The sequence below is a fragment of the Monodon monoceros genome, unplaced genomic scaffold (genome assembly GCF_005190385.1).
Source record: "Monodon monoceros isolate NGI ecotype Baffin Bay Population unplaced genomic scaffold, NGI_Narwhal_1 Super_Scaffold_2, whole genome shotgun sequence".
Classification (NCBI taxonomy): Eukaryota; Metazoa; Chordata; class Mammalia; order Artiodactyla; family Monodontidae; genus Monodon; species Monodon monoceros.
In genome coordinates this window covers 99721723-99736578 of record NW_021703776.1, presented here as the reverse complement: position 1 = coordinate 99736578, position 14856 = coordinate 99721723, and the positions used below count along the sequence as shown (strand labels likewise).

The following is a 14856-nucleotide window of genomic DNA, read 5'->3' as shown; positions in this document are numbered from 1 at the left end:
CTTCCGCCGCGGCCGGGTCTGCGGGGCACAGGGCGCGTGTGCGTGTTTCAGGGGGTGAGGCATAAACAGACACTGGGGGACGACATGAGTCAGGAATCATCTCGGAGCGAGTCCCGCGCCGCCGCGGCCGCAGGGGGCGACGGGGGTCGGCGGGCGGAGCGGGAGAGCGCGCCGCACGCCGCGCACTTCCTGTTCGAGGCACGCCGCCGTCCACCGCCCCGCGAGCCTGCGTCGGTGCCAGGCCCGGCCCTTCGTTGACCCCTCGGGCCCCCGGGCCGCGGGGAGGCGGCGGAACGGGCGCCTGCCCTCCGCTCCCCGCGGGGCACCCGCACGCCCTCCGGCCGGCAGGGTGGCCTCCAGAACTCGTGCTCGCAGTCGAGCTTCAGCCCAGTTGCGAAGAGTGTTAGCGCTTGCACCTCCTCTTCCCCTCCTCCCTCCCTCCCTCTCGCCCAGAAAGGAGGACGGACCTAGTTCCAGGCTGCGGGCTGGTTTACTCTCCGGTGGAGGGTCATATAAACATACAAACTGTCTGGCTTTCGCCAGATTTTCCACTTAGGCATAGGCATAGGAGGGCTGCTTCCCAAATTGCCGTGTTTAATTGCACCTGCCTTTCTGATTACCTCTGGGAATCTGTGGGAGGAGCCGAGAGGGGGAAAATGTTGCTTCGCTTTGCAAAAGGAAGAAAACTTTGTCACCCAGCGGGAGACCTCTGCCACGCGTAGCCCGGCGAGAGACCAGAACCAGGACAGCCTTTGGCTTTGATTTCGCATCCGAAGAGCCCGTAGGAGGAAGAGGACACGTGAACTCGGCGCTCCCGCCGACCGCCACCCCAGCTCCACCTTCCCTCCCCGCGGAAGTCCCCACGCGGTGCCTTCAGGGTGCAAGGACAGTAAACAGCGCGTGCGGCTCGCGGCCGACGGCTGGGGCCGGACTGGGAAGGAGAGGACCGAATTCCAGGAACGAGTCACCCGGAATTAACTTCTGGTTAAAGTTATGGGAAGCGCGGCCATGGACACCAAGAAGAAGAAGGATGTTTCCAGCCCCGGCGGGAGCAGCGGCAAGAAGAACAGCAGCCAGAAGCGGCGTTCGCTGCGAGTGCACATTCCGGTGAGTCCCACCCCGCCGTCCCCAGCCCCCCACCCTCGCGTCGCTCCGACCCGGCGCGGAAGCGGTTAACGCGGGACGCCCCGCGCGCGCCGTGCGTGCCCCTCCTGTCACTTCGGGCGGCTTGGGGAAGGGTGGAGGCGCAGGGCCGAACTGGGCCGCTGTGCCCGGGCTCCATCTCTCTTCCCACCCGCGTGCGAACGGGGCTCGGCGACCGTCTGCGGCGGGGGCGGGGGCGGGAGCTGCGGGGCGGGCTGTGCGCAGCACGGGATCCCGCCGGGTGCGGGCGCTGGGGCGGGGGCGGAGGGGCGGTGCGTAGCGTTGTTTTGTTGAAAAAGGACAGTGTGGACTGCGCTCCGGAGAGGTGGAGCCGCGCGCCGCAGCCCGAGACTGAGGGGAGGGGCAGTGGGTGGGGACAGCGGGGGAGGGGGGCGTTGGCTGTGTAGCTGCGCCCTCAAATGGACACTCCCTGCTCCCCAGTTTCCTTCGGGTGACTCTGGGCCGGGGGCTGGAGACTCCTCTGCAGCCGGCCCCTTTGCCTGACCCTGGGAGCACCTTTCAGGCCCTTGGGGGCTCGGGACTGCCTAAGGCGTGCAGGGCCCTCGCGAACTTCAGCCCTGGCCACGCCGGCAGCCGGCCCGGACTTTGGCGACATCGATCGGTCTGCTGCTTGACTTTGTCAAGCTGGAGGGAGCGGCGGGCGGGGTCGTGCGCCCACCCTGCGCTTTGCCTGCCCAGGTAGCCCGTGGCCTCCAAAGCCTTCCCTAGCCTCCCCGTGGGGGGACGTGCGGCGCAGCCCTTACCTGCACCGGAAGGAAACCCCCAACTGGGTCACACTCCCCAACCTTCACCAACCAAGTAAATGTACACACACACACACACACACACACACACGAGGGCTCCATGGAAAATGCAATTTTGATCACGGATGAGGGTCTTGGGCACAGGTTGGGGGTGCGCGGTGAGTCCCACCCTCCAGGGCTGTCTCCGATGACACTTGTTAAAGACACCTCCTTAAAGCTAATCCTTCCTGACAGCAGCATGGGGCCTGGGGGAGGGCAGCTGGTCACTCACTTTCTGCTGCGAACCTCCTTAGGCACTTCACTCCTGTGTTTGTTGACCACAGTTCCTCCTTCCCAGGCCTGTGTGCACACATTGGCCAGGAAGGGTAGGGAGCCCCGGGAGCCCCAGACATCTGATGGGTACTTTAGGGAGCAGCCCCAAGTGGCGAAGGGTGGCCAGCCTCCCTGGCAGGGGAAAGCTCAGGGAGCAGGTGACTGGAGCCCTGCCTGCTGTGTGACCACCAGGGGGATGACCCAAATATGCAGGAATAGCATTCCTTTGAGTAAACATTCTATATGAAAATGAGATATTCCTGTTTACATCGCTAATGTGAGACATTTTAAGCCATGTTTGTAAATAAAAAGTTAGACACGGGCTTCCCTGGTGGCGCAGTGGTTGAGAGTCCGCCTGCCGATGCAGGAGGGGACGCGGGTTTGTGCCCCGGTCCGGGAAGATCCCACGTGCCGCGGAGCGGCTGGGCCCGTGAGCCATGGCTGCTGAGCCTGCGCGTCTCCGCAACGGGAGAGGCCACAGCAGTGAGAGGCCCGCGTACCGCAAAAAAAAAAAAAAAAAAAAAAAAAAAAAGTTAGACACAGGTACTCCTAACCTCCCTCGGCAGTCATCGCTTGGCTGAGCCATTTAACCACTCAGCTTCTCCCATTTGTCAAACAGATAATAATTCTGCTTTGCCTACCTTTCAGGGATGTTGAAATAAAATAACCCATGAGAAAGCTCTTACTAATACAAAGTGTTATATGAATGCATGGCTATTACATCTACATCAGAGCACCTAATTTAAAAGAGAGAGAAAACAAAATGACATTGCCCAGTGCCCAGGCCATATCGTATTTACGTTTGGTGAGGCCGGTCTCAAATAGGAGTATGTGTGGGGTGCTCTCCAGAGGTGGTGTAGGACAGAATCCAGAACCCGGAATGGGAGCGCGCAGCCAGGCTGTGAAAGCGGAAAAGCCACGATATAGTCAGAATACTCCGACCAGCCTTCCTGCTGCTGGTGATGTTTTTGGCTGATTTAGACAACGTTCTTGGCGTGATGCAGCCCTTACAGAAAGTTCTGTTCACTCAATTATTCCACGACACGTATGCTGTGCTGCTTGATGGTGAGATCCAGGGGGGAACGAGAGGAGCTCTGTCTCCACTCTCACAGGGCTTGCGTTTGCTGGGGGGGACCGAGGGGGTCTTCTCACTAACCAACTAGTAATTACCTGTTGATCTTTGTGCTGGGCTGGGTGAGAGTTACACTCTAGCTGGGAAAATACAGCATTCAGACAGATGTTAGCACATGACCCAAGGGCACAAGGTGACCAGTGCAGGCAGTACCTGCTTTCAGAGGGGAGAGAAGGGAGAGGTGGCAGTACATAGACATGTTCAGAGAGACATTAGACCCAGAGGTGGTAGGCAGGACAGAGACGTGGCAGGGGTTACCCCTGCCAGGGAACCAGCTTAAGCACCCCCATGGAGCCGGGGAGTTGCAGGACTGCTTCCAACTCCAGGGAAGAGCCCCTTTTCATGGAAGAAAGCATTTGAGAATCAGAGTAATCAGAAATACATCAAGGCCAGATCAAGGAGAGCCTTGAGGTTGGATTGCATGATTTAGCAAATAAAAATACTAAATGCGGGCTTCCCTGGTGGCGCAGTGGTTGAGAGTCCGCCTGCCGATGCAGGGGACACGGGTTCGTGCCCCGGTCCGGGAAGATCCCACATGCCGCGGAGCGGCTGGGCCCGTGAGCCACGGCCGCTGAGCCTGCGCGTCCGGAGCCTGTGCTCCGCAACGGGAGAGGCCACAACAGTGAGAGGCCCGCGTACCGAAAACAAAACAAAACTAAACTAAATGCCCAGTTAAATTAGAATTTTAAACAATGAACAACTTCTTAGTATATGAATGTGCCAGGCACCAGTTGGGATAAACTTATACTAAAAAATACCCATCGTTATCTGAAATCCCAATTTAACTGGCGTCCTGTATCTTCTCTGGCAGCCCTCTCTGGAATGTAGGCCCGGGGATGAGGATGTCCCCTGAAGCCACTGACAAGCTGCAGTAGACGCTGTTGGCGCCCTGCCCCGTGTGCCCGTAGCCCACCCAGCGTTCTCCACAGCCTTGCTGGACAGCTCCGCTCCACACCACAGTTTCTCACTGTGTCTTTCTTGCTCCTGAAGGAACCCTCCTGAATAGGGGCAGTTTGCTCAGCCTGAGTACAGGCTGGGATGGAAATGCTGGGATTGGGATTATGCCCTAAGGGGCAACCCTCAGGCAGGGAAGGATGCAGGTGGGACTGTTCCCCAGCCTCCCTGTCCCTGGGGTTGATGGTTCTGACATGGGCTCTGTAGGATGTCTCAGAGGGTCGCAGCAGGGCCCAGCCCCCCCGTTGCCCGCAGTGGTGGTCCGATCATCAATAATGCACCCTTTCTGGTTGTTCTGACTTCCCTGCCTCACTTGCCCTGCTCCCTGGGATAAATGACTGAATCTAAGTTGTTGTCTCACTGTTTTGGGCAGGGGGGTGATTTAAACTAAGAAGCAATTAAAGGTGATGAAAACAATGCTTTGTGAGAACTAGCTAGCCTGGTGGCAGCATGCACCAGGACATTCGGGATTCTAAAGAGTGACCCCTGGAAGACACTGTGGCCTGGCAGTCCTGTGGGTGGGCTCATTTGGTGGCGTCCAGTGCCACTCACAGTGGTGAGGCCTCCTGGGACCTCCAGTGTCCAAGCAGCTTGTCTTTTTACTGAATTGGATTGTGTCCTTTTTGGACACGATTGGACTCTGTCTCCACCCCCATATCTGGTGCATAAACAGAACCATGACCAAGGATGTTGGGGGAAGTCGTTGCAAACCTTCATCCTAGGCTCTGATTATCTTTAACCATCTTCACTCTGCCTTCCTACCAATAGCGCCTGCTGTGCCATGAGACACCAGAAAAGAGGAATCAATTTTAGGGGATACACTAGGGACTTGGGTGACAGCGGGTAGTGGAGACCCAGAGCTACTAACTAAGGTAATTTATTCATTGAATTCTATCGTAGGGAGAATGGCCCTTGGGCCTAATGGAGGGTGTAACCTTGCTTGATTTTAATCTCAGCTTGGATCACCTTTATGGGAAACCCTCTCAGATCTTGTCAGGGGAAAGAGAAGGAGAGAGAGGAGGGGAGGGGAGGGGAGGGGAGAGGAGAGAGGGGAAGGGAGAGGAGAGAGGGGAGGGGAGGGGAGGGGAGGGGAGGAAGAGGAAGAGGAAAGGCTGAGTGCAGGTCCCTTTGGGGTTGCACTGGGCCTTTAAAAGTAGTGAGATGGGCGTAGTGTTCAGAGTCCTGGTGAGTTGGCACCTCGCCTGGGTTCTCTTTCCTCAGCCTTCATCTGTACCGTAAAGTGGGAATAATAATCAAGGTGGTGGGAATGCTTTTAGAAAATACCTCATTAGAAGTCTAGCTGTGTGTGGTGATCTGCTAGCACTTTGCCAGAGAAGCCGTTGCTGGGAGTAAGCATGTTCTTTCCTCCTTTTTGTCCGAGAAAACTTATTTTACCTATTAATGCTGAAATTCATGTATCTTAGATATATTTTAGTTGATGACTGTTGGCTGGGTCGTTGACTGTGTTGTTGGTCTCTGGAACTCTTCACAAGCCAGTGACAGAGCAGGAGACCAAGGGGGCAGGGAGGGCTCTGGAGAGAAGGACCCGCACAGGAGCCCGTGGGGACAGAGGCAGCTGGAGGGGGTCAGACTCGATCCGAGGTCGTGGCCCGATATTTACTGCTGGCAGAACGCACAAATCCCCAGGCCTCTTGGGAGAGGTGCTCCAGAAATCCTTCACCGTCCCTGGAGACAACCTAAAAATAGAGCTAGGGGCAGCTGGCCGGTCCCAGAAGGTTGTGGAGACACAGCTTGGCTTGGGCCTGCCACTAGGGATGCCTTTGCTTGTGGTGTCTCCGGAGGGAGGCCTCACGCGGCTGGAGGCCCAGTGCCCTTCACCTTGGCGATGGGCTGGTGACCAGTAGCCTCCATCCAATCAGATCCGCTCTGCTAGGGCAGTGCATGGGGGGAGGGGGCATCGCCCGGATGTGGGTGGGGATGAGAGCTGCCTTTCTGCCCCCCGGGGACTGGAGGACCCAGTGACAGCAGTGCTCACTGCCCAATACACCATCGAAACACCCTGGACTGAAGCCTCGGTGAAGAGAAAGGGGATGCCGGGCAGTACAGTGGGGGGTGTCAGTTTTGACCTTGGCCTTGACCTTGGTCAGTTTGTACCACCTTGAGCAAGATTTGTTGGGTTAGGGTTTAGGGCAGTGTTGTTTTTGGGTTTTTTTTTTTCCTTTTGTGTCTGGCTTTTTTTTTTTTTTTACATCTTTATTGGGGTATAATTGCTTTACAATGGTGTGTTAGTTTCTGCTTTATAACAGTGAATCAGTTGTACATATACATATGTCCCCATATCTCTTCCCTCCTGCGTCTCCCTCCCTCCCACCCTCCGCGTCCCACCCCTCCAGGTGGTCACAGTCAGGTAGATAGCTAGTGCGAAGCAGCCGCATGGCACAGGGGCAGTGTTTTTTAAAGTGCTGTTCGTGGACCAACTTAAGCAGAACCACCCGGTGTTTGTTTAAAATGTAAAATCCTAGGTCTCAGCCCAGAGCTGCTGCATCAGAGTCTCTGGGGAGTGGGATCTGTGGTTCTTTGTTTCTGGTAAGTTCTCCAGGTGACTCCTGTGCCTACAGGGGTTTAAAAAACAATCGATTTCCAACTTCCTCAGCGTAACACTGATCCGTTCTTCTGCCCCGGTGAGTTAGTCCATCAATCTGTCCATCCCCCCATCTAAGTATCCGTGTGTCTGTCCATCTGTCCATCTGTCTGTCTATCTTCTGCACGTTTTCAGCTGTCATTGAGAAGAGAGATCCTTGGCTGCTGTTAAACAAAGCTGGAATATTTCTGGCTCCCAAATAAAGATGAATGTCCAGATAGGCCCCCAGCCTGAGTAACCCAATATGAACCAGCCTGTTAGGCCTCACTGCAGTGTTTCTTGACTTAGCCCTTCAGTGGTTTGGTGCATCTTGGGTGCCCTGAGCACAGGTTCTTAGTTGCTGCGCAGCATATAGGATCTTCCCAGACCAGGGCTCGAACCCATCTCCCCTGCACTGGCAGGCGGATTCCCAACCACTGCGCCACCAGGAAAGCCCTCTTGTGCTAAATTCCTAAAAGAAGTGATTGTGTGAATCCTTCTACGAGAAAACAAAGATTTTATATATGTATGTATCTTCAAGAGTTTTGCGAAGGTGCAGAAGTGTTTTTCCTATAGCTCTTTCTAATAATATTAACCCTCAATAAATGTTAAATCTAAAATAGGAACCTATAACTTAGTAAAAGGTGTCTAAGTTGATGTGGCATTTGAATATCTACAGGAGAAATTTGCAGAAGGGCCCAGAGTATGATACTGGGACCTTCAGGAGTCAAGGTACTCAGTGATAGAGCCCCCGGAACTCTCCCGTGGCTCCAGGCTTTATAAATGAGGCCTGGATGCCTCTCTGCAGCTCGCAGAGCACGGCTGGCAGTGCGTGGGCTTCCTGCAGCGTGGGCATTGCACACTGGCTGAATGCCAGTTAACAGTCCAGTGCTGGGCTATGGGGGGGATGGGCAGGCAGAGAACAGATTTAGGGGTCCCCTTCCTTGAAGACTCTACCTGCAGACCATGCACAGACCGCCGTGGACCAGCTCACGTAGTGATCTAAGCAGAGCACATTCAAAACACGTGGATTTGCAGAATCACGTCCAGTGACTTTGGGCGTACATGCAGGCTGGATTCCGTCTCATCCTCTTGTCCCCACTTTACAGATGGCCCAGCTGAGAACAAGTACGTTCCCCGTTTCATGGTTGGATGACACTTTATTCAAGTCTTACCTCTGCTGCCCTGTTCCCACTCTCCCCCAGGACCTGTCTGTGGAGGGTCCAAGATCCTTGTGTAAACCAGGCTCTGAACACTGCATAGTGGCCTAATGATAAATGCGACCATTTACATTGGGGATCATTATTGCACCAAAAGGACGTCGCTAGTACTGAGGTTCCAGAAGCAGAAGCAGCAGCCCAATGCAGTGTGTGTTCAATATTATATCTTTCCACACATCATAAACTCTGGTTCTCAGTGCTTCACAAGTATCTTTCCCTGCCTGTTTTCTTTGAACTGCCCTTCCGAAATAAAACCCAGCAGAACTATTCTGTTGCTGATCTGCACTCAGGGGTTTCCCTTTAGACCAAAGTATGACTCAGGAAAGGACTTGGAACCACTTCTTACTTGCCAAGGGCTTTTCACCTGCTCACACTTCATTCACTTAACTTCGACATCAGTTGTGTCCTCTGAAACCATCCAGACAAATAAATGTGCTCCTAAATGATGCTGTTTCTTGTCTAATTTCTTCTACTTTTCCAGTCTTGGTATATTCACCTCACTGCCAGCGCTGTCTATTTCTGGGCACTATTTCACTTTTATGGGGCTGCTCAGGTCACCAAACAGGCCACAGACCCTTGGAAGAGCTGGGTTAGAATCCAGCCCTCTTTTCCCCCAGTCTCCTCCACCCACCCCCCTCTGACCCAGAACAGTGAGTGTGAGTACATGTGAATGCCTGTGACTCCCAGTTCTTTCCAGACAGTAACCAGCCTGTCTTGATATCCCAGGACAGCGAACCAAACGTCAGAATGCGGTCAATGTCTTTAAAATTTGGGACAGACAAAGGCCGATGAAGTGCTGCGCAGCCGAGTTGAAACAGTCCTTAATTTGCTTGGTCAATTGACCGTGACCTTGCTGTCAGATGGGCAGAGCCACATGGGAGCGAAGCTATATTCCCCAAGGGTTAACCACAGGGAATTCTTAGAGAGACCCCACTGCGGGGGGTGTGCCGCTGAACCAGAGGAAATGGTTGAGGGTTAATCAGCCGGGCTTCCCCTCCAGCGGAGGAAGGTTTCTCACGTGTGACTGGTGTAGCCCTGCATCGGAATGGTTAACCCAAATCTCATCTCTTTGTTCTTCTACCTACGTTGAAAATAATTTGATCCCCATCCTTTCCTTCCTGTTGACAGGAAGCCCTTCTCTGCCAACTCATGGCTTGTCACAGACCAATCAGATATCCTCCAGGCTCTGGGGCTCATGCCAGGGCCTCTGTGTTTTGATATACTCTGACCTGGCAGCAAAGTTGCTGATGAAGGTACAAGAAAGACCAATTTGCTCTTGGTCACCCCAGGAGTCCAGCCTTTTTTCCATGCGGCTGAGGCTGGGTCCTAGCTGTGGGAGCCGTGCAGCCCTGCCAGCCTCCTGCGGGGGCCCGGCAGGGTCTCGGTGCAGAGCCAGGCGCAGGTGGCACTGGGGTGACCTCCGCTGGTGCTGGGGTTGCAGGAGTAAGGACACGACAGGGCCGGAATTTTAGGAAGTGGGGCCCCAACTACTCAGTTAGTAAAGAACTGGAGAGCTAGGTTGCTGGGACCATGTCTACATTTGGGCACCTTTAGAGCTGGGACTGGGAAACCTGTCAGCTCATTTATGTCTGTTTCCCAGGTACTGTGCTAGGTGTTGAGGATACAAAGGTGAATAGGGTCATGGGCTGAACTGTGTCCCCCAAAGCTATGGTGAAGTCCTAACCTTTGGTACCTGTGAACGTGACCTTATTTGGAAATAGGGTCTTTGCAGATGTAATCAGGTTACCATGAGGTTAGGCTGGGTCCCTAAACCAGTATGATTGGCGTCCTTATAAAAAGTGGGAAATTTGGATACAGAGACACAGAAGGAAGATCACATGAAGACAGAGGAGAGACTGGAGTGATGCTGTCCTAAGCCAAGGAACCCTGGGGCTACTAGAGACTGGAAGAAGCAAGGGAGGACCCTCCCCTGGAGGTTTCCAAGGGAGTGTGGCCCTGCCAACACCTTGATTTCAGGCTCTGGCCTCCAGAACTGTGAGAGAATTTCTGTAGTTTTAAGTACACACGGCTTGTTTGTGGTACTGTGTTACAGGGGCCCCAGGGACCTCATACGACAGGCTCCCTGCCTGCACAGCACAGCTGCGGGCTGTGATTATTCGATGCTGTTCCCCGGCCGCATTCTTGTCCACAGGATATTGTGTAATGAGCACCCTAGCAATTCAGACGCTGCTCGACGGGTAGTTTTGTTCATGGTGGCTATGACCGGATCAGTATTACTGATGATCAGGTACTCTCTGGGACCGCACGTTGTCATCAGATTTAGCTAATACTGATGGAGCATTTGCTCCAGGTGCCAGGTGTGTGCTTATATAAGCTGTCTCCGTTTATCTCCAAAATGACCCTGTGAGATACTATTATTGTCATTATCGGTGTTATTATCCTTATCACAGAGAAAGAACTTCAGGCCGTCCACAGCTCACAACTATTCTAATCCAACCTGCCAAGAAAGTTCTGGTGTTTAGTTGGGTTTTTGACGTCCCTGCTCTGCCCTGCCCCAGCCCCAGGGTTTGGATGCCCGTGAATGGTCCAGGCAGCCTGGGATGGGAGGCAAGACTGCTGGGCAGGACAGACACCACCCCCGTGATGGGCACACGGAGAACGAAATATCTGGTCTAGCAAGCTGCCTTCCAAGGGTTTGCCCTTGGGCTTAACCAGGTCTTTATTTGCTCCCTTTTACATGAAGGACATTGAAGGCTGTTATTTGCCCTTCTCATCTCAAAGATAAATAATCTGCCTTTTATAATTTCATAGGTCTTATTCTCTAGCTCTTTCTCATTTCTTGTTTTTTTAAATAACTGAGCATTAGACTGAACACCAAACCAGGAATCAAGAAATCTTGCGCTGAGTCCTCTGTCCCATGACTGCGGGGCTTCTTCTTACTGAGTTACCAGACATTCGCCAAAAGCCCTTTCTTTGTGTGCCAAGCACCAGGCAAGGCTGAGAGTAAAACTGCCACCAGGAGGGGCACGGCCCCCACCTTCACAAGGCTCAGAGTCTCCAGGGGAGCCGTGGCACAAGTCACCACATGGGTTCATTTTTGCTACCAAACACCCCCAAAACAGTGACTTAAAACGGCAAACATTTGGGACTTCCCTGGCGGTCCAGTGGTTAAGACTTCACCTTCCAATGCAGGGGGTGCAGGTTCGATCCGTGGTCAGGGTGCTAAGATCTCACATGCCTCGCAGCCAAAAAACCAAAGCATAAAACAGAAGCAATATTGTAACAAATTCAACAAAGACTTTAAAAATGGTTCACGTCAAAAAAAAAAATCTTGAAAAAAACCCATTTATCTTTCTCAAATACATATACTATATAATAATATTAATATTATATAATAACCAGTATATTAATCTTGTTACTATATAATTATATTATAATTATGTGATATTATATATAATTATATATAACGTATAATACACACAGATATATTATATATAATTATATGTAATATATTACATGTATTACAATTATAACATATTAATTATAATCGTTAAATATTACTTTCTAGTAGATACTTAATATATTAAGACCTTAAACAGGTTGACGTATAATTAATATTATGTTTAATAATATATTATCATTAATCGTATAGTTGCTAGATAGTAATTTTCTATGTCATATCTATAAACGAGAGGACTGCAGCCTAAGGTCTCCACTCGGCTCAGGCACCATGATTGTATGGACACTGCTTCGTCCCGAGGTCGGGTGGGCGTCGAGGGGCTGTGAGCGAGGGTGGGGAGCCCAGGTCCTCCCGAGGCTGGCATGTGATAGGCCCCCCCACCCTTTCATCACTGAGGGTGGATGAGCATCAGGGGAGCCGCTGTGCCCTTGGGGAGAGGCCAGTGCCAGGGGAACGGAGAGGTAACTTTTCACCACTCTTCTTTGCTCGTTAAGTGTATTCTGAGATTTCTGAAATGACCTGAGGACACAGGTAATAGAATATTCTCAGCTCCAAGACACAGGGAAATGCTGGGCCACAGTACCAAACTGGGTTTAGGGAGGAACCCGGCCGGGAGTCTTCCCGCCAGGTGCAGAAGTGGCCTGGAGCCTGCGTGGTAGCCTCCGGGAGCAGAGATGAGGCCGCCTCCAGAGTCACGTGACTGGCCAGTGGCAAAGCAGGCAGGAAAACTCCGGTTTTCTTCTCGGGGGAATGTTGGGAAGACAGGAGACCCTTTCTGGTAGGCGGGCATTCGTGGCGCAGGTGAGGAGGGCTTCCGGGGAGCCCAGTCTGCCTGGCCCGCGTGGCGCTCTGCAGAGCTCTCTGCACCTCGGCTTAGATCAGAAAACGATTTCAAAGCAGCTCCGTTTTGCACTGGCTCAAAATCAAAGCTGTGGGCAGCGGTGAGCCATCGTGGAGTCCTTTCAGCGCGGACGCAGGCTCCAGGCTTGCACTGGCTTCCGCACTCCATCCACACCCTCCTTCTCTAGACGTGGTGACGACAGTTTTCAGGGAAGGTTCAGAGCACAGCTGCATAGGCTTGGCGTGCGGGCACTGCGTTTATGACCATAATAAAATATGACTTAAAGTCGAATGGACATATTTGGTTATATTCCTCATTGAATGATGATCTGCCTCTGAAACGATCTTTGTTACCTTCACCTAAAAATTATTCTTAGCCAATGATTCTGTGCCTCTAGCTTTGGTCCTTCAGTGGTGGGGGAAGGAAAGAAAGCCAGTGGGGCAGAGGGAGAAGCTGGATGGTGGAGTGGTCACAACTGGCCTCAGCTGACCCCCTGGAACTGGGGTGGCCCTTCAGAGTTGTCCCAGATTGGGCGAGCGGGGGCCGGACCCTTGCCTCCTTAGTTAGAACATGTGCTCCTTTGAGGATGGTGTGCCTCTACATCTCCCTGTCCCAACCCCAAGGAAACCATCTCCCATGTGAGCAGCCCCTCACGTTGATGCCAGTAATGATGGAGAGAAAGTGCAGAAGACAAACAACACCGTGGGGAAGGAAAAAAATGTGAGTCTTTGAGAATCCAGGTGCTTAGTTAACTCTACGAACTAATTCCAAAAAAGCTGGGTGAATCAGCTGTTTACAAATCTTACGGGAGTCAAAGACGGAAAGAGAAAAGTTTCAGATAAACCATGTTTTGTTGGTTCAATGAAAGGGTAATCTTCAGGAATGCTACTGTGTGAGTTGTTTTTTCCCCTCCATCTCCTACCTGGGAAAGTTATTTGGGCTTTTTGCTCAGGCTAACTGACTAGTTAGAACATCATAAATCTGCCAGGAGGTATTCTAGATGACACAGTAATCCTTTGACTGGAAACGGGTCTAGCGCCTGGACTGAAAGATGCCAAGCAGGCAGGGAGGGAGCGGGTGGCGGGTGGGTCCAAGGCCAGGCACCAGCCCCTCGGCCTCATGACCTTCGAACCATAGGAGGTGGGAGCATCCACCCACTGCGGCAACAGTCTGGACCTAGCTGTCATTTGTGCTAGGTTCTCGAGAACAGAATCGTTTGTGGGAGCAGGGAAAACATGAGGGTTTTCACCGGCTCTGTAAAAGGGGGGCATGGTGGAGGGCGGTGAGTTTGGGTGTTTGCAATTCTCATGCCATCATTGCTTCTGTGTCCACTTGGGCAGTTTACTGGCGCTTCCCGAGCCTCAGTTTCCTCACCTGTAAGATGTGGACCAGAGTCCCCACTTTGCCCCCTGGGCTTGGGGGAGAATGAGATGAGATCCCTGGGTAAAAGCAAGAGGGTGGTACCCTAGGAGTGCTGGTTTCCTCTCCACTACAAAGGGGCCCGTGGGGAAGACTGCCCTAAGAATATAGCTGTGGCTCCCATACCACGCCAGGATTTCTGGGATGGTCCCACAGTAACAGAATTTTATTCTTTTCAGTGGAAGTGATTCTTTAATTGTAAATTCAATGTAAATTCCTCTTTATCCCTTGTGGCGCTTTGGCTAAATACGTTTACAGATTTGTTCCGCAGATGTCCTTACAGTGAAATAGTCCAAAGGGCTAAAGCCTTGACCCCAGAGTGAAAGCCAGGGTGAGCCCCAGGGGTTGAGAGGTAGAGCCTTTAACCGACTGTGGTTGGAAGTGGCCTTTGCCAGGAACTTGAAGGCCAAGTCTTGGGAGGGGGCACTGCTGAGAGTTGAGTGGTGGGTGTGCACATGGAAACTGGCAAAAGCTCCACCTGGGAGCGGAACACCCCTGGGGACCCCCGCAATCTCTCCCACCTCCCCCGCCATCTGCCTCGGGCCTGCAGGGCCCCGGGGGAGTCGCTGGCTCTGGGGGGGTCGTGTGCTCCCCTGCGTTGGAATGTGACAGCCCAGGAGATGGTGCTGAGCAGCTAGCCTTCTGGGGTTAATGCGTGTCTGTCCTCACCCCCTTGGGCAGCTGCCGTTTAGGCTCTCCTGGGGATTTTGCACCTCAACTCCAGAGAGTGAGTGTTGGGGCTTTTGTGGGGCTGGGGTCTGGTCTGGGCTCCCTTTGTGCCTCTGTGTCCTCAGCTCGTTCCAGTATGAGGTGGGACCTACGCCACCTTCCACAGTCAAGGCCTCGGGCGCCGTGGGCCACTCTTGGGTAGAGTAGGTGCTTCTGTTTCTCACCCCCTACAGCGCAGGGATGAGAGCCAGCGACAGAGCCAGGGAAGGGGGATGGGACGGAGGAGGGCGCGCAGGCAGGGAGTGGAAGTGGAGGAATAAAGTGCGTTTCTGCAAGGGCCAGTGATCTCTGTCCCGAAGAACGAAGGGGAAACACTTTCCGGCCTGTGTTTCTGCCCTCC

General features: G+C 53.1%; 1 protein-coding gene across 2 annotated transcripts in view; it reads left to right on the top strand.

The window, feature by feature from the left end:
• The first annotated feature begins 226 nt into the window (after positions 1 to 226).
• PRKAG2 (protein kinase AMP-activated non-catalytic subunit gamma 2) overlaps positions 227 to 14856 on the top strand; it is a 282508-nt gene continuing 267878 nt past the window's right edge. For both annotated transcript variants that reach the window (XM_029233295.1, XM_029233294.1), the window contains exon 1: positions 227 to 1107. In XM_029233295.1, coding sequence (XP_029089128.1) covers positions 994 to 1107 — 114 coding nt within the window. In that variant the 5' untranslated portion in view covers positions 227 to 993. The remainder of the gene's footprint in view (positions 1108 to 14856) is intronic.